Source organism: Dipteris shenzhenensis, chromosome 15 (assembly GCF_047967505.1).
Source record: "Dipteris shenzhenensis isolate YYH24624 ecotype China chromosome 15, Dip_SZ_1.0, whole genome shotgun sequence".
Lineage (NCBI taxonomy): Eukaryota > Viridiplantae > Streptophyta > Polypodiopsida > Gleicheniales > Dipteridaceae > Dipteris > Dipteris shenzhenensis.
This window is the reverse complement of record NC_141610.1, coordinates 45,190,598-45,218,010: the sequence shown is the minus strand read 5'-3', so window position 1 is coordinate 45,218,010 and position 27,413 is coordinate 45,190,598. Positions and strand designations below refer to the sequence as shown.

Below are 27,413 nucleotides of genomic sequence, written 5' to 3'. Positions count from 1 at the left end.
TTGGTAGGAGTCCCTCCAACCATCTCTAGAGTACGAATGTCGCCCATTGGTCCTCCTTGGGCACGATCATCTTTCCTTGATACTATAGAATCTCATGACTCCACCATAAAGGCTTTGGTAGGATCATCATTTGGTGTTTCCAGCATCATGCAATTGGGCTTGCTTGGAGGAGCCTTGTGATCATCTCCATTGATTAGCAACTCGAACTTGTTGATGTCTTTGCCACTATCTCAAGAACAATCTTGCAACTGTCGTCAAAAACCTCTGCAACGAGAAATCCCCCTCCATCGGCATGGAAAGCCATTTTCCATCTGATTGAGAATTCTTGTATAAACAACTATCCTGAAGCAGTCTATTGAGATCTCTAAGGAAGTATATTGATGATACATACTTGGGAGACTTACTTTGGTATTGCTAACCGTTGGAGCAAGCCAAGTACCTCCCGTAATTTCCTTGTTCTTTCGTGCCTTTATGTGAGTTTGTATTCATGCTCCATCATATAGCTTCATCTAAGCTTCTTTGTGAAGCAACAATGGGCCTAGTTCCTCGAACATGATTGTCCTTGTCTGTTCTCTGCCTCCCCCCCCCCCCTCGCTTCTCTCCCCACCTCTCTCCCTACCACTGCCCCACCATCCCCTTCCTCGCCACCCTCCGCTCCTTCTCCGTTAGGAGGGCTCGGTTGGAGTACTCTCTCTCTCTCTCTCTCTCTCTCTCAGCCCTCCCGCCTAGCCCTGCCACCTCTCAGCCAAGCCTCTCCGCTCCCCCCCGACTAGCCTCTCTGCCTCTGCCTACCGCCTAGCCTCGTGGCCCCTTAGCCTCTCTCCTGTGTGCGCTGCGTGCTGCCCTGCCCCTGCTCCACTGCTCCGCCTCTCCCACTGCCCTATTGCCTCTTGCTGCTCTGCCTTGCCCTGCCTGCTTGCGCCGCAGCTAGCAGCAGTGCCACCAACTAGCAGCAGCAGCACCGCTTGGTACGTGCAGGGTCACCAGCAGCAGCCGCCTGGTATGCGCAGGGCCACCAACAGCAGCCAGCAACACTGAGCGCCACCGGCAACAGCCCGCCACACCCCCCCCCCCCCCGGGCAATTCAGCTCAGCTTCACCCCAGGGTTCCCACCACTTCATGACATTCAGCCCCTCCTCGACCTCGAATGTAGACCAACCATGTCAGTGAATGCTAGGGGAAAAAAAAATGCAAGAAATGCAGAAATGAAGAAGAAGATATGACAGCATGTAAGTCAATTTATTTTCTGCCTTCACAATAAAATACAAAACAGGGATTACAGTTGCAGCTATCATCATGCGGACACTAGGTTGTGTCGAAGACAAATGGGGAAAACAGGCCTTGGGCAGCGCTATGCAGACATATTCATCTGGCACAACTAATAAGACAGCAGCAAATGTCCTAGCTAGCCTTAGTAAAATCTGCACTACTCTTTTTGAGAAAATAGACGAACTGGAAGCAACTAATGTGGCCCTACTTAGTGAAAAGTCAGTCGTGGATAAAGTGCTAAACGAGGTGAAGAAACACAGCGGGAAACTCCAGGAAGAATGGAGAAGAGAAAAAACTAAGAGAGACGAATGGGAGATAGAGAAAACATCCCTCACAGATAAGATGCAAGCAATGGAGTTGGAAATACAGCAGCTCAAAGAATTGAAAGGGATTCCTGGGGACACATGCAATGCAATGGATGAGCTGAAAAATGAGAACGCCAATCTCCGCAAAGACATAGCGGCTATGCAGTCCGCTATGTGAGGGAAGCACGCTGAATTAAAACTGCAAATCAGCAAGGGGGAAGCCAAAATGTTAGAATGGAAGGACGTGGTGAAGAAAAGCACAGCAGCCCCTAAAAAAGAGATCATCTCAGATGCCCTTGAAGAGGATAAAAGGCGGGACAGCAAGGCATTAAATGCACTTGTTAGAGGCCTACCATTGGGTGACACCCCTATGGATGATGCAAAATCTCTGTTTACCAAAATGGGAGTCAATATCACATGCGAGGCTGCTTGGAGGGTAGGCAAAGCAGATGCCCCCACAAGGCTGCTAGTGATCAAGTTCCGAACTAAAGGAGACAGGTCCACTTTCATGAGCATGAGAGCTAGGCTGAAGGGCACGAGGACCTTCCTAGACGATGATCTCACCATACTACAGCAGGAACATCGTAGGGAGGGTATGGTGAAGGTAATGGCAGCAAGATAGGAAGAAAAATGGGCGGTCTATAGAGATGGGAAAGTGGTCATACGCGAGAGGACAATAAGATCAGATAGAGACGATGAGGAGGATAAAGATGAGGGGGAATTATGACGGTTCAGAAATGATGGGCTGGGCACACAGAAGTTGCTGAAATTAGCAGTTTGGAACTGTAATGGCACTCTCTGGTCTAACCCAGGAGGGTTCTTGGAGCCCTACGCTGACCGTGACATGATTTTCTACACAAAGACACATGAGAGCCCAGAGAGAGGACTACCCACGGTGACAGGATACACATGGGAGTCAGCCACTGGATGGAGCTGAGGAGAGACAGCGGGGTTCGAGGCTCAGGAGGGGTGGCTGTCCTCTTCAAGACACATCTGATACTGCTCATATTGGAGGCACGGAAAGAGGAACATGCTCGACATATGTGGATACGGATCCAGCTGCCAGACTCCCGTCCTCTCTTCATTGCAGTCTATTACTTCCCTCCCATGACGTCGACGTATGCACGTGAGGTCTCCACGGAGGGGAACAGCTCATTTGAGATGGATCTACGAGGACATCATTGAGTTCTCTCGACTGGGTGACATGCTACTCTTGGGAGACTTCAATGCATGGATAGGGGATAGACAGGTGGGCCTCTTGGACTTCGCACATGAGGGGGACCCCCACCTAGTTCCAAAGCTCGATGCAGAGGAGCTTGGGATACTGAGGCACTCAGCAGACAGTGCACCTATGACAGGATATGGACAGCACCTGCTAGAGTTGGGCGCAGTACACGATTTGATCATCTACAATGGCCTTCAGAGATGGCCATCATCTAGGGGACTCACATGTTTCCCTCATGGGGGAGGATCGAGCATTGTAGACTATATACTAGGGCCACTAGCCTTTGCGCCGAGGATACTCGACTTCACAATGCCTCTGCCCCCACTCGGAGCATACCACACGTACCTATCCTTCTGCATTTCTGTCACTATACCCACCATAGTGAGGGCCCCGCAGAGACCGACAGCTATCCAGGTCCATTTTGATAGAGTACTTGACCCAGTGTATATGGGCCATTTGAGTAGAGAGCTCCCAGACTTGCTCAGAGACGATGATGACATGGACCTAGCACATGCCTCAGACGCGCTGGTATCAGTAGTGCAGGAGGCTTCCATAAGGTCCTTCCCCACGACTAGGCCTGCACGGCCCCGTGATGGGAAGATGCCACAGAACCCATGGTTTGATGATGAGTGCAGGGCTCTAAGAGCACACTTGATACGGGAATGTGCGTGGGCCATTTGTCTGCATCTGAGGCACAGCGGATTTATCGACGGCTGACACGGCGTAAGAGACGTGCATTCCTTACACACAGGATGGATGACATTATTAGCTCGTTCCGGGGGGGACCCCACCATCGGATGGGGGTTCCTATCAGAAGGAAAACCACCCATTCCCATCACTGACCCTTCTGTGTGGCACACATATGCATGCTCCCTGTATGATGTCCCCGGGTAGGCACAACTTGACATGTCTGGTATGCCCAGGCCTACCACATGTTATTTGTTCACCACACAGAATGTACGGGCTGCACTACGCCGTCTACACAATCGGAAGGCACAGGATCATGAAGGACTACAGACATAGCATTTCTCACATGGGCATGAGGTCCTGGCCCCGATTTTGGCATGGATGTTCAATCACGTAGTATGCCACAGTTTTCCACCTACCTGGAGCACCACCACCATCGTACCGATACATAAGGTAGGGGATCCCATGGATACCGGAAGCTACCGCACCCTCATGATTGGTCATACTTTGGCCAAGATCTATGGATCAGTGCTGGAGAGGGAACTTAGCAGCCACACGGAGCTTCAGGGGCAGCGAGCACTAGGACAGGCAGGCTTCCGGAGATAACACTCTACTTTGGATCACATCTTCACTTTGCGGACTATCATTGAGGAGGCTAGGTCCAGACATCATAAAGTCTACACATGCTTTGTAGACTTTCGGAAGGCCTTCGATACAGTCCCGCGATCTCGTCTGATCACGAGACTACGTGAGCTACATATCCCGGACTCCATGGTCTGGGGAGTCATGAGTCTATACGAGTCTGTTCGAGGGAGAGTTCGAGCCCCAGGAGGTATATCGGATTGGGTGGACAGTACTATAGGGGTGAAGCAAGGCTGCCCCCTCTCCCCGACGCTCTTTGGACTCTACATTGATGAGATCACATCTTTCTTAGACCGTCTTGGGGGGGGAGGGTTTGCCACTGGCTGATCTCATGATATAGATACTGTTATATGCAAATGGCATAGTACTCATATCATCATCAGCAGAGGGCTTACAGAGACATCTGGATGCCTTGGAGGTGTTCTATAGAGAGAGGGACTCGACAGTCAACCTTAGGAAAACCAAGGTTATGATCTTCAACCCCTCACGGGCGGTGCTTCACCGACACAGTTTCACATACAGAGATGCCTCAGTGGAGATAGTGCAATCCTACACATATTTGGGTGCGGTTTTCTCAGGACCCCTCTTAATGATGACCCACGCCGCTAGAGCACGGGGGACGGGGCGCATTGGCCCATCTGGAGAGAGAGTGTTTCCAAGCCCACTTCCAGGACCCTCCGATGAAGGGCTGGCTTTTTGACACCCTCGTCCGACCGACGGCCATGTATGCTGCACCCTTTTGGGGGTGTGACCTCCCGATAGCGGAATGGAGGACATTTGAGAGGCTGCAGGTTCTCATGGGCTCCAGGATGATTCGGAGTAAGCCCTCAGTCCCACATGAGATCATACATGCAGAGTTCACAATGACACCCCTTCAGATTGATGCCATCTTCCAGATAGTGACATGCATCCACAAAGTTTGGGGCCTACCTCACTGGAGACTACCAAGAGTGGCCTTACATGCTTCCATACGCTTGGCAGAGAGCGGCGCAGACACCTGGTATGCATGCATAGGCACATGGCTAGCGAGGCATGGTATTCAGCTAGATAGGCTCCCCCCCTTTCAGTACAGTATGGATGCACCCCCTGAGCGACTCCCACGTGACGAGATCAATCGTATTATACGGCTAGATCTCCTACAGCTTCACACATCACGGATAGGGGGGGGGGGACCAAGAGCTCCCCACTAAGATGCAGTTCTACCGTGACCACTTCCTGAGAGTATCGGAAGATGGGTTTATCATCAAGCCACTTTACCTTGAGGACAAAGGGGTCTCCCACGCACTCAGGATCGCCATTGGGCACACATACCCAGAGAGTAGAGGATATGTATAATATGTGATATGGAGATAGTTGAGACTGAGGAGCACTTTTTGTGCATCTGTCCGGCCTACTATGAGATACGAGGATGCTACCACTGCCTATATCAGGAGGGGATTGGATTTGGCCCACTCTTGCGACTGATACATTTCCAGGACCAGGTGTGCATAGGGCTCTACTTGATGGAGATGCGCCAACACAGGGAGACCTAACTGAGGCAGCTTCGAGCACGGCAGACACTAGATGGGTCACAGGTTGTAGGGGCAGACCCTACCCAGAGGCAGGTCACGGAACACAGTGGGATCGAGGAGGAGATAGCTGATACGAGGACAGCATGGCTCAGCCACCCGACGACCACACACGATGCGCATAGCTGCTAGACCACGCACCATTGAGATACGACCCATTGCCGCCCTCCTCAGAGGGGACCGCCAGATGCGTGGGATCACTATACATATAGCTCGTCAGGTCCTCAGATCGAGACGATCGTGTCCACCGTTGCCACGCGAGAATACTCAACAGATACAGATCCGTGACATCTTCATGGCCCACAGGAGGGACGCTCTGATACTAGGCGCCGGATCTTGATACCGGGCCCCAGCTTGAGCTTCAGCTCGGTAGGAGAATTTGAGCTTGAGTTCTGAGTCCGAGCTAAGAGTTATGTTTAGCTTAGTTTTCAGCAAAGGGCCCTAGCGCACCCTTTTGCATCAGCCCTTGGTCGCATGTATGAGTTTTTTTTTAATGATGCTGTATCACTCTGTCCCATAGGCCCGCAAGGTCTTTCGTGGACGTTAATGTATCTTTTTTTCTTTCTTTCTAGTGGTGAAAGTTGTCACAAACCCTTGATAGCTCTTTGGAAGCTTGCGGACTAAGAGCATGGCCAATCGATTAATGTCCGCCTTTGATCAATTGTTGCCAATTGATCCTTGAGAACCTTCACTCTTACAAGGAAGTCATGGTATGATTATCCTTCCCCATCATCATGGTGAACACTAGATTTTGAAGCATGATGATCCTTCCAGTAGTTTTTGTTTCCTAAAGATCTTGTAAGATCTTCCTTACTTCACGTGCCGTATTTGCGAGCTAGATATAGGTATATTAGCATATGCAGTCATCCCAATAATCATGGCAAGAGCGACTACTCCTTCAAGTTCCACTCCACACTATTTGGATTTGTTGGCACTTAAGGCATCCAACACGTCGACATGCTCAGCACCCCCCATATTTCTGTGGCTACGAGAAGACTACAAACCTTCATTTCCCATATAGGATTGTTGGTTCTGTTCAGCTTCCCAGACTCACTAAAATTTGGAATGAGTGAGTTGGGAACCCATGGCAAAGTGTAGATGACCGTACCGTGCAATTTGAATTGTGCTTCTTTATTAGGTTGCCCCCTACAGATTTACCACCTTTGTGGATCGTCTACAACTACAATCTACTTTTGCATCACTTGTGTTTTAGATGGCATCAATGAGGCTATATTACATTGTTTGAGCATCACATTATGTGATTCTAGAAAGGCAAAGGCCAGTGACGTTGCTTCTTTAGAGGCAGTTACAGTTTGCAATTTCTTTGAATTTGCACTATTAATTATCTTCTCTATAAGGGAAGGATAAAAAGTGTGTGGAAGGGAGTTGTGTCTACTACGAACATCAGAGCAGAACTTTTGTAGGAGTGCTCTACCTTGAGCAAATAGCGACGCCTACAAAGAGGCACATGGAGTTCATCAGAGAGGGTGCAGCAAAAAAAAGCCATCTTTTAGTACCTTACTTGGACGTGTGTTTGCTGAAGGTGTTGGTACATATTATGGCAATTTTTGTACTTAGTTAACACCCATTATATCTATTTTGGTTTGGTTGTATATCTGTGTTCTCTTTTAGATCTATGTTGCCTTCTTTACAACTTGCTTTGAGAGTTGTCTTTCATACTCGTTTTGCGTTCTTGGGATTTATGTTGCAAGGGGAGTTGGCCTCTAGCAAGCAAGCTCCCAGTGTCTTTCTACATAGTATCAGAGCCAGAGGTTGCCATCTAGGGATAACCTTTATCGTGATTCAAAGGCCAAGAGATCGAACACAGAGCCCTTCTCCTTGCTAAGAAGGAAAGAGCTTCCACATTCAGTATGCTCATTGTGAAGTCCAAGCCATAGTAGATGGTGGAGCAGGTGTAAATGTCCTATCGAAGGAGCTGTACGAAGAATGGGGTCTCCCACCAATGCAAAAGGTTAATTTCAACATACGCCTTGCCGATGATTCACGGACTAAACCCTTGGGAATAGTGAATGGTGTGTCCACAAAGGTCGTAGGAGTCCGCTTTTCCCTTCAATTCACAATCTTGGATCTTCCCAAAAAATCCTATCAAATCTTACTAGGACGTCCTTGGTTATGAGAAGCGTCAGTCCTCCATGACTGGGGAACTGATAGACTGACAATCCAGAATCGTGACACCGTAGTAAGGGTGAATGTGGGAACAGGAGCTATAAAACCAATTATGCCTAGAGCATTGGATGACACATCTTCCACGACACAATCAAGCATGTAAACACAAATATTGATTTACAGAACAAGGGGTGTCACCGACATCAAAGAACAAGGGTGTCACTAACACAACAGGATGTGGAAAATCCTTGGGCTATTGAGGATGAGTTTGAAGTTTTTACAAACCTTTGCACTAGGTATCCCAAGTGATCTTGTAATGTAGGATGGTGTTGCAAAATGGAAGAACGAGTTTATATGTGCAGTGGGGAAATGGATGTTGAAGGCAAAGGTCTTACCATGGGCAAGGGCAAACATATTGTAGGGCAGGCAATGAATGGACTTTACATGAAGCCTACTAAGGTAAAAGCCCTTCCATAGAGCATTTGAAGCTTTCGGTTGTTTACTTTTTTCAAATGTTCTAGATGAGTACTGGTAAAGAAAGAGTAAGAAGTGCATCTTTATCTGATACCATGTTGGAAACAAAGTAATATTGAATCTACAACCCATGTACCAAGAAGATTGTTATCAAGAGATGCCTTGTTCCATGAACATGAGACCCAAGGTGTATTTGAAGCCCAAAGAGACCAAAATGGAAATCTGTTCATGGAGAAAAGTGTATAAAAACTAATGCAAGGGTTACCACCATGGGCATTTCCAAAGAAGAAGGGCCAGCTTCCTTAATGGTACATGAAGGCTTTCTAGGATTCTGGTACATCAATTGATGACTCCAGCCAAGCGCAAATGCTCCGAGGATACCTGAAAGATATTATTTAAGAAATTAAGCCAACTTGGTAGATTAAGCCTACATAGACATTAAACATCCAAAGGCTTTGAAGAAGTGGAGAAAGAAAGAAAGGTTTATCAACTTTTGTGAATGGCCAAAAAAGCCTATGATACCAAGAGATCGAAGGCAATGTGAAAGTACATACACATGTTGTGCGGTGAAGTGGAGGTGACTATTGCACCCTCGGAAAAGAGAAGATAAAATAAAACACTTGTGAACCTAGTAATGATAGGGAAGACCCCATCTGTCGGGAGTAGTTCTTGTCATGTCCTAACATGTATCGTGAATCAAGTGTTTGTCACGAGTAGTTTGAGCTCCGTGTGGGCTTGACTAGAGTCCCATTGGGAGTCTTAGTGTCTCAAGAGTAGTTGCTATCGTCCTCGATGGTTGTCTGTAGGGTGTACTTGGGGATGACATTGAGGTTTCGTGTCACCTAGATGCTACAATGTGGTTTCCTTGATGAGATTGATGCTCGCAGGGCTTGTGTCTCGTCTTCTACTGACTTTTCATGCCTGAAAGTCAGGGATCTCGGCCTTGGCATCTCCCAACCATCTCTTTGCTTGTGAAGAAGTTTGTTGTCACTTGCTGTCTATGGTCGTGTCCCATGGTGGATCTCATGAGTCTAGACCTGAGTTGGTTGATCTCATATATGAAGAGTGGGGCACATCTCTGGTCAGGGTGATCAATAACACTGCTCATATTCGTGGATTATGGGCAAAAAGGCCATGATATCGCCACCCACTAAATCTCATAGTATTTGTGGCGCCACATGAGGACATGCCTCTGCGTTTACCTCATGTGTGTCACAAAGTGTAGAAAGCCTCAAGTCTGTATGGTGTCAAGTAGCTGCAATCTCATGCCTTGCGTTGATTTGAAACTTATGGGGTGATGTCTTGAGTTGGCCCATAGTTATTCGTATTGCATGAGAAAGATGAGTTTGTAGTAGGTACCCGAGTGTTTGGATGAAGCCATCCTTTCTTAGATGAAGGAAATGCTCTTGGTAGAAGGCCACCTTGGTTGCGAGTGGCTGCAACGGAGATATCCATGTTCAATGGATGTATACCTGCCATGAATAGTCCCGAATGATCACATGAATCTCTTGCTGCGCTTGTTTGTGAAGCCTTATTCTATCGATGCCACCTTATTCTATCCATTGTTTCTGAAGCCTCTCTCCCAGCTCTATACATGCTGCCGTTGCCCTCCCTTATCAGCCCATCTCGAGGCTGGTTACTGCCCCCTTCCTTCAGCTGACGTAGCTCTCTTTGTGGCTCTTGCAGTCCATGCTGCCCCTTCTCACTACAGCCCTTCTTTATCTTTCTTGATAATCTTCCTTGCTCCCAATTGCCTATTAACTAGCAATTTTAAGTTGTAGCCTTCCCTATGCTTGATGATCCGGATTAATCATACAAAACCAAGTGACTAAACGGCTTAATTGTGAACGCCACTGCTCTTGATAATGAGTGGAAAAAGCCATACAACGTAGTTTGTTTGTTGATCGCTTATCAACTGCCTCAACTACTGAAGGAAACAAGTTGTGCAGAAGGAAATAAATATTCCTTTAGAACTTTCGCGAATACTACGCTACACTGACACCCAACACTGACCATCTAAACACCACAATCTACAAAGATTCCAAAGCACAGGGACGAACCAAAGTGTGCAAAGGAGATCACTACCCAGCCAAAACTATATGCAAAGGAAAATCCCAGTTCAAAGGATCATGTACAAGTGCACAAATAGACGCTCGACACTTGTCACCAATTTACATACTCCGTTAAACGAACCACTGAAAATTCAGTTTTGTCAGCCCAATTGCGGCAAAAATCCCTTCAACAGCTATATCCTCATCCAAGAAGCTTACCATAGCATTGTCTTGTGCTATAAGCTTGGTGACTAGTTTTCTCCCATTGTAGCTGTCATGACAAGAGAAATCACTAATTTGTGATTAGTAGACATTGGAATATTATTATACGCCAATGGTGGAACTTGTATTTGTATTTATGATGGAAACTGATCGAATTGTTATGGCGGTGAATCATCTAAGTAAATAGGGCTAGTCGAGCTGAAGCCACTGCTTCCGATGGCATCAAATTTGTGTGACAATAAAGATGTGCACCCACGTGTCTAGGTCCTAGGGGCAATAGGAAGGGAACGGTGCATTAAGGTGTATTGAATGGTAGATGCATGAGTCATAGGCTAAGGGTGGGGAAGATGGAACTTGAGTGATCTCAAGGGACATTAATGAAAGGGTATCACCCTTTCATTGTGAATTTCATGTGGCATTCTCTCTATTCGCCTTGCATTCATCCGCCATCTCTCTCCCACCTTGCATGTAGGTCGAAAAGAGAAACAAGTACTCTCACGAGGGCGTTGTTCCCCCATTAGAGGGCCAATTGGCATTTGCATTCATCCGCCATCTCTCTCCCACCTTGCATGTAGGTCGAAAAGAGAAACAAGTACTCTCACGAGGGCGTTGTTCCCCCATTAGAGGGCCAATTGGCATTCAAATTCTGCATGCATTGCACACATTTGCATTCTTGAGAAGTCCGGTTCCTCAGAGTAGCAGTGAGGAAATTCTGCAACTTGCATCTTTATCCATTGTTTCTGTGAGAAAAGACTGCCCATGATAGCATCTGCCATTCCCTGGGAAAACAAGTAGGTATCAAGAGCAGTGCTCATGAAGGTCTCGGTTAAGCAGATTGTGGATGCATCGAGCCAGCAGGAAAATGTCAAGGAAGGATGATAAACATGTATTTCTCCTCGGGGACTGATTTGTATTGCATGTTAGTGGCTCACAGAGTTAATACATTTTTGGTAATGAAAAGAAAAAGTCCCTTCAGCACTCTGACTAGTGGAAAACAGATTCTGCATCAACAACAAGTAGTGACCATAGGTACTTGGTCAATTTTGCAAAGGGCTGCAGTACTCCGTGTTGTTAATTATCGATGAAGCATGGCCTGCTCGATTCTTGCATTAAATATGAAGTCCTAGTGTTAGTTTCTAGTTTGATCTTATTGCAAGATAACATTGAAATTTAAGCACAAAATTCATTTATTAGTGTGCTTGGAGTTATTAGATTTTATAGTGCATGTCTTTACTTGTACGTTTAACCTAGGTTTGTCATTGCCAAATCTTTTTTCTTTACTATGCCTGGATACTTATCCATGTTGCTTCTACTAAGTTTGATGCTTTTGCCAAGTGGCTAATTTTCATTCCTGCAATATATAATCCAGCACCCCCTCCCCCACCCCCCTCTTTGCGCTTCTCCTTCTTCCACCTTCCTTGAGCTATTTTTAATGGCTATGCTAAGGGATATAAATGTGTCTCTTTTCAACGGTTGTGGATAAGAGATATTGCAAGGATTGATTTTTCTTAGCTTTGCTCTTTAGTAATAACCTAATTCATGATTACATGTGCCTTTGGCCTAAAAAAAAAAGTAAAAGACAACTTTAATTTCAAGGAAATATGCTACCTTATTCTCGTGACCTGCACTCACGTTTGGGCTTCAATGATGTAAATAGGGATATCATAGCACCGTATGGTTTGAGCTTTGTGTCTCTTTTGAAAAATTGGGAGCATGTTCCTCATTTTTATTATGATACCGTGGTTTAAACCTTGGCTTTTCATCATACATGTTCGAGTTTAAACCTAGGCTTTTCATTCATGTATTTATTAATTGCTCCATGATTTGTACTTATGAAGTTGATCACCTTCTTTACTTTCTTTTTAATGTGATTCTTAAAAGTTATTTCTTCTAATTGATTATTAAAAGTTATTTCTTCTAATGCACCTGATCTAACGAATTTTTGTTAACATATCCAGGTTCACGGAAACATATGTATAGCATCTGTGGTGGTAACCCCCAATTTAGATTGGAAGCTGCATGGATTTGATGTCCTCTCAGAGTTCGATTCATCTAACCCAGAAGTTGCTAGTCCTATTCTGGTATGTCAACAATACAACAGCTTATTGTGCAAGAGAAATATATGTGCACTCAAAGCATGTAAAATATTTCTACCTTATAAGCTTTATAATTTGCATTCCATACTTAAGATGTGTGTGCCAAGTTTACAGTGGCTGCCATTGGAAAATATTCCTTCTAATTGTTGACTCATATTTTTGATGTATATGCAAAAATGCTTGCATATTAATTGGTAGTTTTGTCATATGCTTACATGCAACTTATGATCTTTGTAAATATTTTTGTTTTCTTTTTCATGAGCTTGCTTTGCTCCAATTCTTCATAAAGCTGCTGATCGGGGGAACATTTGGAATTTCCTTCTTATCTGGCATGTGCCCTTATTATGTAGTGATATCCGAGTGCTTTTCATGCACACAGTTTTGCTCTTTTTGTAGAAGCACGGAACGAGAGATGTAGCTCCAAAATAAGTGCGTGACAAACTCCTCTGCCTTCTCACACAAAGGGCAAGTTGGATTGACATTTAGCGTCTTTGCGAGTTTATCCCTTACTCGTAGCCACATATTCATGGCCTTCCAAAGCAAAAACTTAGCTTTCATGCAAATGCAATGGTTCATGCATGTTATCAACTTTCTTATTCATGAAAATTGTTTTTACAATCAAGTATTCTCTTGTTGACATTTATAGTGTATTGCTATGTTTATGATGCATGCTAATAAGGAAAAGATCTCTTTAAATGGCTCTCATGCAATCCGTATCTGCATTTAAGCTCATGATGGCCAGCTTTTTGGTTCGTGCATGTTAATAAACTTTCTTATATCATGAAAATTGTTTTAACATTCAAGTATTTTCTTGTTGACATTTATATTGTATTGCTATGTTTATGATGCATGCTAATAAATAAAAGTCTAAGAGAAAATCCTCTCATGCTCAATGGTTATGAGTCCAACATCCTTCTACTTAAAAGCAATAAAGAGCAAAAAGTTGCAACACAATGCAAATTCAGTACTTGATGATGTTGAACACCTATGCTCGTTGTTAGTCATGAGGAGTTTTGGTTATAATGCCTTATAAATGGGATTTGGAGAGCAGTGGGCTCTAAGCCGAGCCCTCCACGAACATGGCTGTGTCATTTGCTAATTCTTAAGTCCAACAACTTTTCTTGAGGTGCTTACCCACTAGGGGCCAGTGGAGGAAAATACCCTTTCACCTGTACCGCGAAAAGGAAGAGGAAGGGATCAGTCCTGTCTCATTGAGCGGGAGAGTGATAGGCCTTCCCTATGTTCCTCAAGAGAATTTGGCTGGAGGTGCCTGTGTAAAGATGCTCAATCCACTGCCTCTCAGAAAGTGAAGTTGTTGTCCAACATGCTCCTCTCTTGAACAATATTGGTGTGATGTAGTGGATGATGTCGGGGAGGTGTGGACAGAACCTTAAGGTTAAGCTCGGTCCCCTCCTTTTGGATAAGGCAAACCCGGTCGTGGACTAGCTGACGATCTTCTGAAAACCAAGCATAGGGAAGTGCTGATGTGCTCCAAAAGTGACAAAAGAACATTGGGGACAAATTATCCTCCTCGGGCATTTTTACATAAGGAGAGTCTTGAGGGCTTCCAACTGCTCACCTCTTGGGGCTGCTAGCACCTCCAAGGTTGCTTGGAAGGGCTGCCAACAAAAGGAGGTTCTTGGGTATCGTGTGGCTCCACTTGCATCTGTCCTCTCTTCTCTCTAGCGCTAGAGTTGGGACCTAGCTGATTTGGAGCCCATATTCTGGAAGAACTGCCACATCATCTAGTCCCCTTGCTTCACCCACATAGGAGTACTCCGCGCATGGGATCTCCATCGCTTGTAGGTCCGCTTGTAGGTCTAGTCTAGTGCTGTTGTAGTCTTGTAGCCACAGAGAGGCTAACACGTTCTCCGTGAGTTGCTTAATGGAGGCTAGGTCCCTCCAAAGTGCCCTCTCAATCACTTGAAGGGTTTGCTTGCATTGTAATGCTAGGAACTGGAGCTTTCATTGCTTTGTTGAATGGCATTGGCCGTCCAATTGGCCCATCCATCTTGCAAGTGGTGACCACCATCCGCCAGATCTATGTGATGGCCTCGTCCTAAGGATGCGTTTGGGAATGTTCCTGGATTCATCGAGGTATAAGGATGCGGGGTGGATTCAACAAGGGGGGGGGTGGTGTGGGGGGACAGTGAGGCCCAGGAAGAGGACAGGTGGCAAGGATGATCATTGTCGACAGAGAGGGAATTGTGATGACGAAGAGGGGGTGAGAAGGTGGAGAGGCAGACCGGTCTGTTAGCTATGTGGGGAGGGGGGGTAAGGGAAGGCCAAAGGTCATGTAGAGGCAGTGGCGGGGGGTAAAGGCGAGAGTGGAGGTAGGGGCCAAGACGGAGAGTGAGAGGGAAGGAAGGAGGGGGGCAGGATTGGAGGGATAGATCTCTGGTGCTGCCCTTGAAGCCATCTGACCCGTGTGCGCCGGAACCTACCTTTGTGTCTTTGTGGCAAAGCTTGTGGGTGGAGATTGAAGAACTCCTCCCTCTCTAGGTGAGAAGGACGCTGGTTGACATCCTGTCCTTGCCTATTACCTCCAGCGGGCCTGTCTTCTTCGATTCCAATGGGATGACCCATGGGGTTTGTGATTGAGGAGGCTATGGCTTGCCTTGGGGCCTGCCTCCCCTATCTCCTACTGAGAATCTAGAGGAACTTGGGGCAAGAGGAGGGGTGCAAGCCTTCGCCAGGTTCCCACCTGTCTGTAGTGTAGGCGTTGCCCTAGCGGAAGCCTGGGCCTTTTGCTTGAAGACACATGACTAGGGTCTCTCTAGAAGTGTCTCCTCTAGCAAGGTATTTGGTCATCTATGATGAGTTGTATCTTTGGGACTCATAGAGTATCAAGGCTGTTGTGGTCAAAGACTCGAGTACATACGAAACTTTTTATGGAGTGGTCTAGATGGCACAACTGATGTTACAGCCAGGGTGGCTTGGGAGACCTTGATTCTTCCTACAAGAGAAGGGGGTTTGAATATCATCGACTCGGATCTACAGTGCAGAGCCTTACTCTGCAAGGTTGTTGTGAGAGGACTTATGCCAGGGCAAGAGCCTTGGAAGGACTTTTTTATCAGATGCATACAGTCTCGCACACTCACTTTAGGAGATGGTTGGATACACAGTACCATATGGATTTTCACCACAGCTCACCTCAGATCTCCTTCTTCCCCTCTTATGGTTGCTATCCTGAAAGCATGGGCCAGCTTTAGGAGTACTCTTTGCAGGATTCCCCCGTCCACCCGTGAAGAGATTGAAAGGCAGCCTATCATGTGGAACGACAGTATTTTGGATGAGCATGGCAGACCACTTGGAGCTTCTCTTTACATGCAGTGGCACAGATGGGAGAGGGGCCCTGCATCTACTGTGGGAGCATGGAAAGCCTCAGGAGGCTTCCTACAGACCGATAGGCCCAAGTGGTTCATAATCTCAGAGGGAGTGCAGGGAGAGTTCAACAGATTGATGTAGCCTTGCCCTTGGATTGGGTGGACATAGATGACATGCCTATTACTTGTTCCACTTGAATGGGGACATTTTCCAGATCGGGCATTCCTTTGCAGGTGATTGCTTTATGTAACACACATGAGGATGCCCTAGTCTTTGATGTTTCTTTGGGGGCAGGCTATCCAAGTCCACAGACGATATATGGTTGGAGGTACCGTTTCAGCAGTCAGGATAGTGGGCTTCATGGAGCATGGCTCTCTTTCACAGTGGTACTTGGATCCTAACTCGCTACTCACTGCCTTGGGCTCATGGAGGCTGTGGCTCTATGGAGGTGTCCCAATTAAGTTTCTGCAGTGGGACCTTGGGGAATGGGAGTGGATAGATGAAGGGCACCGAGAGAAGAGCATCCCCTTCTTTCGTTACACGGTCAGTAATGCCAAGAAATTCCAGCTCAGCTGTAGGGGTTGGAGGCCCACCAGAGCTCCTCATTGGGAGTATCATCAGATTTCTGCAGACTTGCAGAAAATTTTTTGGCAGAGGCTCTGGAAATCCCACCGGAATAGAAAAATCACTCTCTTCGAGGCTGACCCTACTTGCCCTCGTTGCCTTTCTGCATCGGAGACAGCAAAGCACTGCCTTTGGGATTGCAAACAGGTGAGGATCGTATGGAAGGGGATTGCAAGACTTTTCAGCACTTTTGTTCGCCTCCCCTTCTATATGACCTGGGGATCAGTGGCTTGGCTCACTCTTTCAGGGCCCCAGGTTTTCTTCGAGAGACATGACTCATCTTGGGCTCTACACATCCGACGACACCTTGTGGAGTTGTGCTCTTTAGAGGATGTTCCAGCCACTCTCTTCAGGGCTGCTCATTCCTCGGTTGACTCTCCATGGGAGGTTTTAGTTAGCACTGCAGCATGGCACATTTGGAGGGCCAGATGCATTGGGGCTATGGAGGGTTCTTAGGTTCACCCTTCTGAGGTCTTGGCCAGTACTTGGACAGATACGGTACACACTCTGATGGCCATATGGGTGACCATGCAGGGATCTTCTCGAGCAGCCTCCTCCAGGAGAGTTACTTTTCTCAGGGATTGGAGAGACTCTCCCTTCCTTACTGAGACTTCTACAAGGTTGAGTTGGCATTTTCAACCTCAGCCTTGGTTTCTTTCTACCTTATTCTTCTGAGGTGTTTTTTATTACATGCTTAGCATGTTGTATTTCCGCATAGAGCTTGCTCTAGCGAGTTTGTTTCTTTCTTAATAGCAGTCTCTTTTTTGCAAAAAAAAAAAAGTCTCGAGTACACTGCCGAAACAAGCCCAAAAGAGGAAATGTAGATCTGTACTCCTTGGGGAGGCTTGGGAAGTGAACCGTAATGGGATACCTCGCATATGTGATGCATAGTCTCCACATAATCCATCCATTGTGAACCCATGGTACCAAGGGATGAAGAAAATCAGATGTGGTCGGTAGGTTGGGCTCTGCTTCACCGGCGCCTAAGTGGTGTCCAGGGAGCTAAATTGGAAACGGGAAACCCCCCTTTCATAGATGATGACATTGTGTGTGTTTTCACCTTCTAGGGCTAGGCTCGCTTGGAATGAATGTCGTATCCCTATTGTTGTGTTGGAATAAGGCCAACAATGAGCCCTACTAGCTACGATGGGGGGAGGGTGATGGCAGAAGCAGCAGTGGGAGCGCAAAGGGCTCAGGTTTGCATGTGAGGCTCAGTTGGCTCCAAGTGGGACGGGCGGCAGGCAAGCCTATGATTGGCCTTGCTACAGCCCCAGTCGGGCTCGAAGTCGAGTCCAAACGGCAAAAATGGGGCAGGAGTGGCAGACCAACTAGCCCACCAATAGAAGCAAATGGAGGGCAGGAGAAGGAGCAAAGGGAAGGGGTGGGGACAACGGGATGTGTTCAAGCAGAAACAATAGCAGGGCGGCTGTTGAGGCGACGCAAAGGGCCGAAAGTCTTGTTTATGAGGTTGAGTTGGCTCCAAGCTTGATGGACAGCAGGCAAGCCCTATGCCTGCTACATCCCTAATCAGGTTGAAAGGCTAGTCCAGATGGCAAAACGAGGCAAGAGTGATGGACCAACCAGCCCTCCGACAGGCTGCTAGTGCACTCTTTAGTGGCAACCGATTGAAGCAGGGGAGAAAGGAGCAAAGGAGACAGAGGAGAGAGGCGCAAGTGCGGGAAGACAGGAGGATGGGGCCAGCTGTCACCAAGTTGTAAATACTCCAAAGTCAAAGTTTTAATTGACCATTTATTTGATCATAATTAAAGAGTCTCTCGTTTATTTAATTATGTTCAAAAAGTTATCTTTTATTGGTCAAAGAATTGACTTCGGTCAAAGATACTTAACCTTGGTTAAGTATACTCACGGTTATGAAGACTTGGCGTATGCCAAGAGGGTTAATTGCGGTAACCAAAGAACTTTTGACTCCGGTCAACAAGACTTGGCTTCGGCCAAAGTAGGCTGAGTCTGGTCAACCTAGATCATTACAGACTCCGGTTGGAGAGTTCTAGTGTTAATTAAGGCGCCTTGACCTTTGCGGTTAGAAGGGTTGGCTTCAGTCAACCACAGAGTTAGTTATTTTATGTGTAGATGTTTGCTTGGTGGGGACGCCTACAGAGACTAGGCTTAGCCTAGAATTTATTTGCATGCAAAAGCGCTAACAATTAATGGGTGCCATGGCTATGTGCACTTTAATTAGTGGTTGCAGGTTCTAAGAGGGGTTGCTTGCTTTTATAAAAGAAAGAGATGTTGAAATGCATCCTGAAATGAATGAGGCAGATAAAGATAAATTTCAGTTTCTTGTAAACTTTAAAGATTGTTTTTCTGACGCTTTGCCAGGGAGTTACTCCCTGAGAGACCCGAATATCATGGCATAGAACTCATTCCTAGTAGTGAGCCACCTAATAGGCCCCCATACAGAGTTAGTGCAACTTAGTGAGAAGAAATCATGGCCCAAGTGCATGACTTATTGTTTAAGGGGTCCGTGTACTGCTTGTACAGAAGAAAGATGGTTCATTTTGTATGTGCGTCGACTATTGCCCACTGAACCAAATGACCATCAAGAACAGATTCCCAATTCCGCGCATCGATGATGTGTTGGACCAGTTAAATGGTGCTTCAGTTTTCAACAGGATAGACTTAAAGAGTGGTTATCACCAAGTGAGGATACAGCCACAGGATGTGCACAAGACAACATTTCGCACTACTTTTGGGCTGTATGAGTATTTGGTGATGCCTTTTGGGTTGACAAATGCCCCGGCTACTTTCAATAGAATGATGGATTGTATCTTCCGACCTTATAGACAGTGCATTTAGCTTTGTGCAAACAGTAAGAAGAGTGAATTCTTTCTGGAAGAGATCCACTATTTGGGGCATATAATGTCCAAAGATGGGATATGGATGGATCCGGCAAAGATCCAAGCCATTCAGGAATGGCCAGAACTGAAGACTGTGCATGAAGGCCGTACTTTCCTAGGCCTGCGTTCTTACTACAGAAGATTTATCAGGCATTTTGCGGATATAGCGGCTCCACTTCACGACCTAACTACGAAAAATGTAGTTTTCGATGGGATACTCCACAGAAGAAAGCATTAACTACAGTCAAAGAGAAGCTGACCACAGAGCCAATTTTGATAGTTCCTGATTTGTATCAGATGTGAATTGTGATGCCTGTGGGGAGTGTGTTGGGGCTGCATTGCATCAGAATGGTCATGTAGTGGCCTACAAGAGGAGACTTCGGGATGCTGAGAGATATTTGAGAATCTATGAGAAAGAGTCGTTGGCTGTGATTCATGCCCTCCATACATGGAAGCATTATCTTTTGGGTGCAGACTTTACAGTTAAGACAAATCACCAAAGTCTAAGACATTTCTTGACTCATACTAAGCTCTCCGAAAAGCACATGAAATGGGAAACCATGTTGTCAATGTATCATTTTTAGATATTCAGATTGTTCATACTTCGGGAGCTCAGAATAGAGTGGCAGATGCCTTGTCTCGAAGACCCTAGGTGCAATGTAACTATTGCTTATCATAGGGATTTGGAAGACATGAGGGAGCAATATTCTAATGATGCAGATTTTGGTGAGATTTTACAGCAACTGCAAGAGGGGCAGTCCACCAGTCACTATTCCTGAAAGATGGGTATCTAATGAAAGATGACTGCCTAATCATCACCAAAGAGATGAGGCAAAAGATTTTGGAGCAATGCCATGCACCTCCCTATGCTGGGCATAGAAGAATTACAGCAACAACTCAAGCATTAGAGAGGTATTTCTTTTGGCCAGCGATGTGAAAAGACATTCATCAATTTGTTACAGAATGCCTTACTTGTAGAAGGTCAAATATGACGGACGGAAGGCAGATGGCCTCTTCCCGTGCCTAGGCACCATGGGAAAGTATTGCAATAGACTTCATTTTTTATTTGGCAAGGTCAAAGTGAGGGAATGATGGGATTTGGACTATCATTGATAGATTCAGCAAGCAAGCTCATTTCATTTCGGTACGCAAAACTATAAAGACAGATCATATGGCTAAGCTTTTCATGGCACAGATCTTTAAGCACTATGGTATGCCCAAGTCCATTGTTAGTGACCGAGGTCCCAGAATGACCAATCTATTCTAGAGAGCTCTTTCGGTAATATTGGGACGAATCTGAAATTTTCTTCTTCTTTCCATCCCCGGACAGATCGTCAAAGTGAGGTAGCAAATTCTACATTGTTAGATTTACTAAAATGCTACACGGCTGACCAACGGGGGAAAGTACCTACCACTGGTGGAGTTTGCATATAACAATACAGTTCACAGCTCCATTGGAAAAGCCCCTTTTGAGGTCATCTATGAGAAGGTGATTCTGCCACCTATCCTGAGGACCAAAGAAAGATGGAATATTTGCAGCTTATGAGTTTGTTAGAGACCTCAACACAGCTTTCAGCCAGGTCCGGACAGCAATAGAAAGGTCTCAAGAAAAGCATAAGAAGGTTGCAGAAAGGAACCACTAGAAGTGGATGAGCTCGAGGAGGTCCTTCAGCCAAAACAAATTGTGTATCATACTATACGCAAAGGCTCCCAGGGCAAGGAATTTTACAAGTATCTTGTAAAATTCAAACATTATTTGGCATGGAATGCCAATTGGATGGATGAAGACATGTTGTCTGATAATTCACAGTTTTTGGATATTTACAAGGAAGCTTTTTAGTTGAGGTCAACTGAATAGAAGTCGAGGGGATGTCACCAAGTTGTGAATACTCCAAATTCAAAGTTTTAATTAACCATTTATTTGATCATAATTAAAGAGTCTCTCGTTTATTTAATTATGTTCAAAAAGTAATCTTTTATTAGTCACAGAATTGCCTTCGGTCAAATATATTTAACCTTGGTTAAGTATACTTAACCACGGTTAGGAAGACTTGGCGTATGGCAAGAGGGTTAATTGTGGTTAATGAAAGACCCTTTGACTCCGGGCAGAAAGAGTTGAGTTCGGTCAACAAGACTTGGCTTTGGCCAAAGGAGGCTGACTCTGGTCAACATAGATCATTACCGCGACTGGTCGAAGAGTTCTAGTGTTAATTAAGGCACCTTGCCTTTTGGTCAAAGTCCTTAATTACGGTTAGAAGGGTTGGCTTCGGTCAACCACAGAGTTAGTTATTTTATGTGCACATGTTTGCTTGGTGGGGACGCCCACAGAGACTAGGATTAGTCTAGAATTTATTTGCATGCAAAAGCGCTAACGATTAATGGGTGCCATGGCTATGTGCGCTCTAATTAATGGTTGCAGGTTCTAAGAGGGGTTGATTGCCCAAGTTCTATGGAACCCAGTGGGTAGCCAGGATGTGACCGAGGGCTATGAAGGCCCTAGAGTTTTGCCCTTTGAGGCATGTAACTGGAGATAGTTTAGATTTTAGACAAGTGGCATGTTGCTAAGAGAGTTTGAGCTCGTGAGCTCTTTGTAAAAATGATTCACGTATGTTCTTCAAGGAAGCAGCCCATGAGCTGAACTTTGTACTCAGTTTTCACTGAATGAATAAAAACCTTCGGGGGGGTCCAGCCTGAAAGTTGTCTTGGGCCCTGAGCTGTGTGAGAGAGAGGGAAAGTGTGAAGAGAGTGTGCTTTCTCATCAGCAGAGAGCCTTGCTCAGCCAGCTAGGGAGAAGAGAATCGACGCTGATTTTGTAGAGATCTTTAACAGCAGCAGTGAGCTAGTAGAGAGGGCATCGAGCATGGAGAAGGATTACACCTTGCCCATTAGCTCCCTTGACCTTGGACCCATATTCCCTACATTCTTTGCCACTTGGTGGCATGTGTCACATGCATGTTTTTAGTCTTTCTTTGTCGACATCATGTTCCATACATCACTTTCATCATTTAACATGGATGTTATGTACTCTTGCATCCCAATCAAGATGTGGACAATCAATGTTTCGCCAATACATACATAACTTATTCACACATGTTTTCACACAAGAAGGCCATGCATTATTTAAATTATATACAGCAACGGATTACAATACACCACTAATGTTTTGTATGGAGCGCTGACACGGTCATTCTTCATTTCATATTTTGACTTGAATATAACACTTTTCATTTCATATTTCAATTTGAATATAACACTGCTTTCCTCTCTAGGATTCAATGTCCTCAAATGATGAAGTTTGGAAACACTCTCCACATTTGGTAAATGGATTTCTAAGTATCGAGAGAGTCCATGCCATTCGACCAGCAGCATGGTTTTTTTGCATCTCTCTCAGTTGAAGATTTTTCTTGCCGTCCTTGCTTTGAATTATTTCATGGTTGCTATCACTTTAACATACCCTCAATTACTGGTGAAGTAGCTTGTCGACACATCCTTTTAAGGATATTACTGGTGAAGTAGCTTGTCGACACATCCTTTTAAGGATTCATGACAGGGAACAGCGAGCAGGGAGGAGTAGCAAGATTTTTTATCACTCTCAGGTTGAAGATTTTTCTTGTGGTCCTTGCTTCGAATTATTTCAAGGTTGCTATCACTTTAACATACCCTCAATTAGTGGTAGAGTAGCTTGTCCATCCTTTAAACATACCCTCAATTAGTGGTTGCTATCACTTTAACATAACCTCAATTTAGTGGTAAAGTAGCTTGTCCATCCTTTCAAGGATTCATGACAGGGAGCAGCGAGCAGGGAGGAATAGCAAGGGGAAGGTCATTGGTGATTGTATGGCTTGAATGCCCCCCCCCAAAGTTAGAGGGACAATGGTCAGATAGAGGGATCACGACAACGAGACCCTGATGGCCTTCTCTAGTCAAGCATAAGTTTGTTGAGTCTGTCTTGGGTCGCTAGATTCACAAGGTCATATGAATCTCTTTGTGTATGTGTATGTGTATGTGTATGTGTATGCGTATGTGTATGTGTATGTGTATGTGTATGTATATAAATATGTATGTATGTATGTAAGTCGTACGCATATTGTTTGTGCACAGTAAAGTAGACACGAACATACTTCCACGCAGATATCCAGATGATTCTAGGAACATGCCCAAACTCATTCTCTAAAAACACGACATATAGTGCACTTTCAATCTCATGATAGTCACTTTTAAGGCTGAAAACCTTAGAATTTCAGGAAGTCATTAGACTTTAACTAATAAGAACATTGTGTAGCCAGAAGAACCTCTACTACTTTCACAGCAGATATGAGCCTAGACTATCCTCAAGTCACAATTTTTGAGCTTTTCTTTGGGGACTTAAAGCGTATTGAAGTCTTTCAAACAACAGTGAAAAGGCTCTAACAAGAGCCAACCAAAATGAGTCAGGAAAACCCACATCATAGGGAGCATAACTGAGAATGTACTGATAGAGCTTTAGTGTCTGCAGACATCCAAGAAGCTGGAAGTAGTGAACTGTAATGACACGATGTTATTAATCCTGGGCCCAAACAGAGTTGATATGTGAGACCCCCCAAACAAAAGAAAGGTAGATGTAAAGGGGGTAAAGGGGGAAGTCCTACTTTGGAGATGGGAGAAGAAGGCATAGAAGATCTACAGTTCCAAGACTAAGCAAGGTACATCTCTTGGTCAGGTCTTGAACCTTGAAGAAGAATCGAAATTATGTGAAGTTTTTGAGGGTGAGAGATAGGGAATGGAAGAACTCCTGCAATAAGTCTTTTCAAGACTTCTTCTTGTAAGAGGCTCTCTCAGACCACATCTGACCGAGAGCTCTCTCCCAGAATTTTTTTCACAAAAATAACGATTTGTTATGACAAACACGATGGCGAAATTCTTGATGAGCTGAAAGTTACAAATTTTTGAAGTTGGAGGAGCAAATAGAAACCAAATTCTCTAGATTCCAAATTTGTCCAAACACTATGCAAATTAGAACTCTGTCCAAATCTCCTAACTCTGAAAGCTGTCCTAACCTTAACAGACATGGTACAGCCGAAATAGAGTAGGCACAAAAACACTAATAAGAGGATATGGCGAAGCATTTCTGTTCGGAGTCAAGGTGAGTGAAAACTGTGCTCAAACAGGTAAATTCTCTCTGCGCCAAGAGGTAACTTGTCCAGATGTGTGCTTTAGTATTGTTCCAGATTTAGACTGTTATTAGAGGACCAGGAATACTGACACACCAATCAAAACCTAAATCCATGTCTCAAATCTTCAATATCTGTGTTTAAATGGATGGTAGAGTGTTCATCCTGTGTAAAACCTTTGCTCAATGCAAATTTCTGTATTCATGGATAGAGGGTGCCAGTTTTAAGTGTTTTGGCAGTTCTCATGGCCTACTGGACCCCAACATACGTAATTTCTTTTTCATCTACATGGTTATTACTCAAAGCAGCTTGCTATTCCTTTTTGTTGGTTAGTCTTGGCATACATTTTTTCTTTGTTTTGTTTTACATGGAGGATCACTTGGGCACTAGGTTTTGAATATCACATTAAATCCTCTGTCAATACGGATATTCAATCCCTAGGAGGATGCTGCTATTGACATTACCGATTGCATTCTAGGGTCTCCTCTTTCATACTAGAATTTGGATGGATCATAGCATGGGCTTGAAGCTGCTGCTACTCTAGTTTTGGCTGCAGCAGCTTTTCTATTTTTAAAGCTTTGATACACAAGTGAGCTGACGTTTTTGTGGGCTTGAGAGAGAATATTGAGTAGGTTCTTTTAAGCATTGATGTGCAATGAAATAATTATTTGCATGTGTTTTTTTAACAGCAATTTGAGTGGCTCGTTGGGTCACAATACAAGCCTATGGAGCTAGCAAAAAATGACTGGGCAACAATACGCAAATCTCCAGCATGGGCAATTGATTCATGGGGCTTAGGTGAGAGCTTTTGCTTTCCATTTTTCTAAAATCTCCTAGATTTTGTAGACATATAAAAGAGTAATGGTATGTAAAGTTGCAACAATTCATGAATTCCTATTAGACAGATGCGCATACACAACACACGTGCACATGCCAAAATGCACCCCCTCAAAAAAAATCCCAAAATAGAGGAAATATTAAACTTTTGCTGGGTGTATGTTTACGATAGATCCCTCATGTTGTTGCATCTGCACTGCTGCTGTTGCTGCTGCATTCCTATGTTTTCCTGCAGTTTAAAGGCTACCAGTCGACCAATGATGTAAAACTCATTGAATGAGCAGCACTTTCTTGCAATACATTCCTTATGTTGTTGCATCTGCACTGCTGCTGCTGCTGCTGCTGCTGCTGCATATGTTCATGATAGCACAGCTACGTGGCATGGTTTGGAAAATACAGAGGGCTCTATTTAAGCAACATGCACAGAGCGGAGTGGCCTGAATCAAAGACTCGGTTAAGTTTCCCTTTTCAATTCTCAATGAATGCCCCTATTTTACTGTCTTCTTGTTAGATTTGGAGTATGCAATGACGTGTATATCTTCTCCACTCTATGATTAATTTTGCTTTCACACTTACAAAAACATTCATAAAGTATCAGAACCAGATAGAGAAATAAAATTGAAACGACCCTTGATATTAATCCAAAAGACTTGACTGCTGCTTAGCCTGACCAGGTTTGTTACAGCTTATAAAAGACACTATGAGACTTGAAACTCTGCTGCAAACACTTGATCAAAGCTACTGGCGAATTCGCCATACAGGCCGAACAAAGAGACTAGCCACACAGGCTTACAAGACTCTAGAACACTCACCGCTACACAAGCAAGAAACCTCCACACACAATTAGATGTAAAGGTGACACAGTCTGACAAGATCTCACAGGCTGAACACTAGCAGCTTGTATCCACAGAGGAGACCAAATGTGCAACACTAGCAATCAATATTTGAAGCACTTTTTCACCGCCTGCAAATCTGACAAGAGTCATCTGTCCCTGCGAATATCCAGGACTCAGGAGCTGGGTCAAGAAGATAACAGCAGACAGGCACTAGAATCCTGGTGCTGCTCCCTGCTCCCTGCTGCCCTTCCTCCTTCCTGCTCCCCTCTTTGCTGCCCCCTCCCTCCCCTCCTTGCTGCCTCCTCCCTCCCCTCCCCCCTACCTCCCGCCTCCCCTCCCTCTCTCCCTTTCCCTACCCCCCGCGCACTGCCTGCCTGCATGCCCCCCCCCACGCGCTGCCAGCTCCTCCCCCGCGTGCTGCCTGCCTGCATGCCCCCCCCCGCGCTGCTGCCTGCACAGCCCCCCCCCGCCCCGCCCCCCGCACTGTTTCTTTGCTCCCTCCCCTCTCCTCCACTCCTCCTCTCCTCTACCCTCCCCTCCTCTCTCCTCCTCCTCTCCTCCTCCTGCCTCCTTCCCTTCCCCTCTCCCTCTTGCTGCCCTCCCTTTCTCCTTGCTGACTCCTCCTCCTCTCCTTGCTCAATCCTCTCTCTCCCTTCCTTCTTTCACCTCTCCCTTCATAGGGGCCTCTTGGGCTTCAGGAAAGCGGATGGAGTTTTTTTGTGTGTGTTTGAATCGGCCTTTCCCACCTCGATTGACGAATGGGTACCCATTCAGTCAATCCGTTATTGCACACACCGGCCGCGAGAACCGTCACTTTCTCAAAAGACGAGCTGCAGCAGTTGCAAAAGGATTTGGAGCATGAGTGTTCCACGACTCTCTTCACACGCATCTATGACTCCCACCCCTCCAGATCACAGGCTTCCTAAGGACCTCGCTCCCCACCTTAAGGATGTATGTTTGTTGAGACGAGGTTTCTTTTAGGTGTGCCTAGATTCCCCGGACGTCACGAGAGACTTGCTATAGACTGGGTTTCTCTTTCTAGACTACAGGAGGATTTTTTTGTTTCCCTTTCAATTGGGCTTGACCCAGTTGAAGAGGACAAGCACGGAGTTTCC

At 45.5% G+C, this 27,413-nt stretch overlaps 1 protein-coding gene across 1 annotated transcript in view; it reads left to right on the top strand.

Annotated features, from left to right (window-relative positions):
- The window catches only part of CTEXP (kinase family with ARM repeat domain-containing protein), a 130,464-nt gene that overhangs the window by 22,063 nt on the left and 80,988 nt on the right, over positions 1-27,413 (top strand). Inside the window, exons 5-6 of the mRNA XM_087385900.1 lie at positions 12,529-12,651; positions 25,315-25,423. Coding sequence (XP_087242026.1) covers positions 12,529-12,651; positions 25,315-25,423 — 232 coding nt within the window. The remainder of the gene's footprint in view (positions 1-12,528; positions 12,652-25,314; positions 25,424-27,413) is intronic.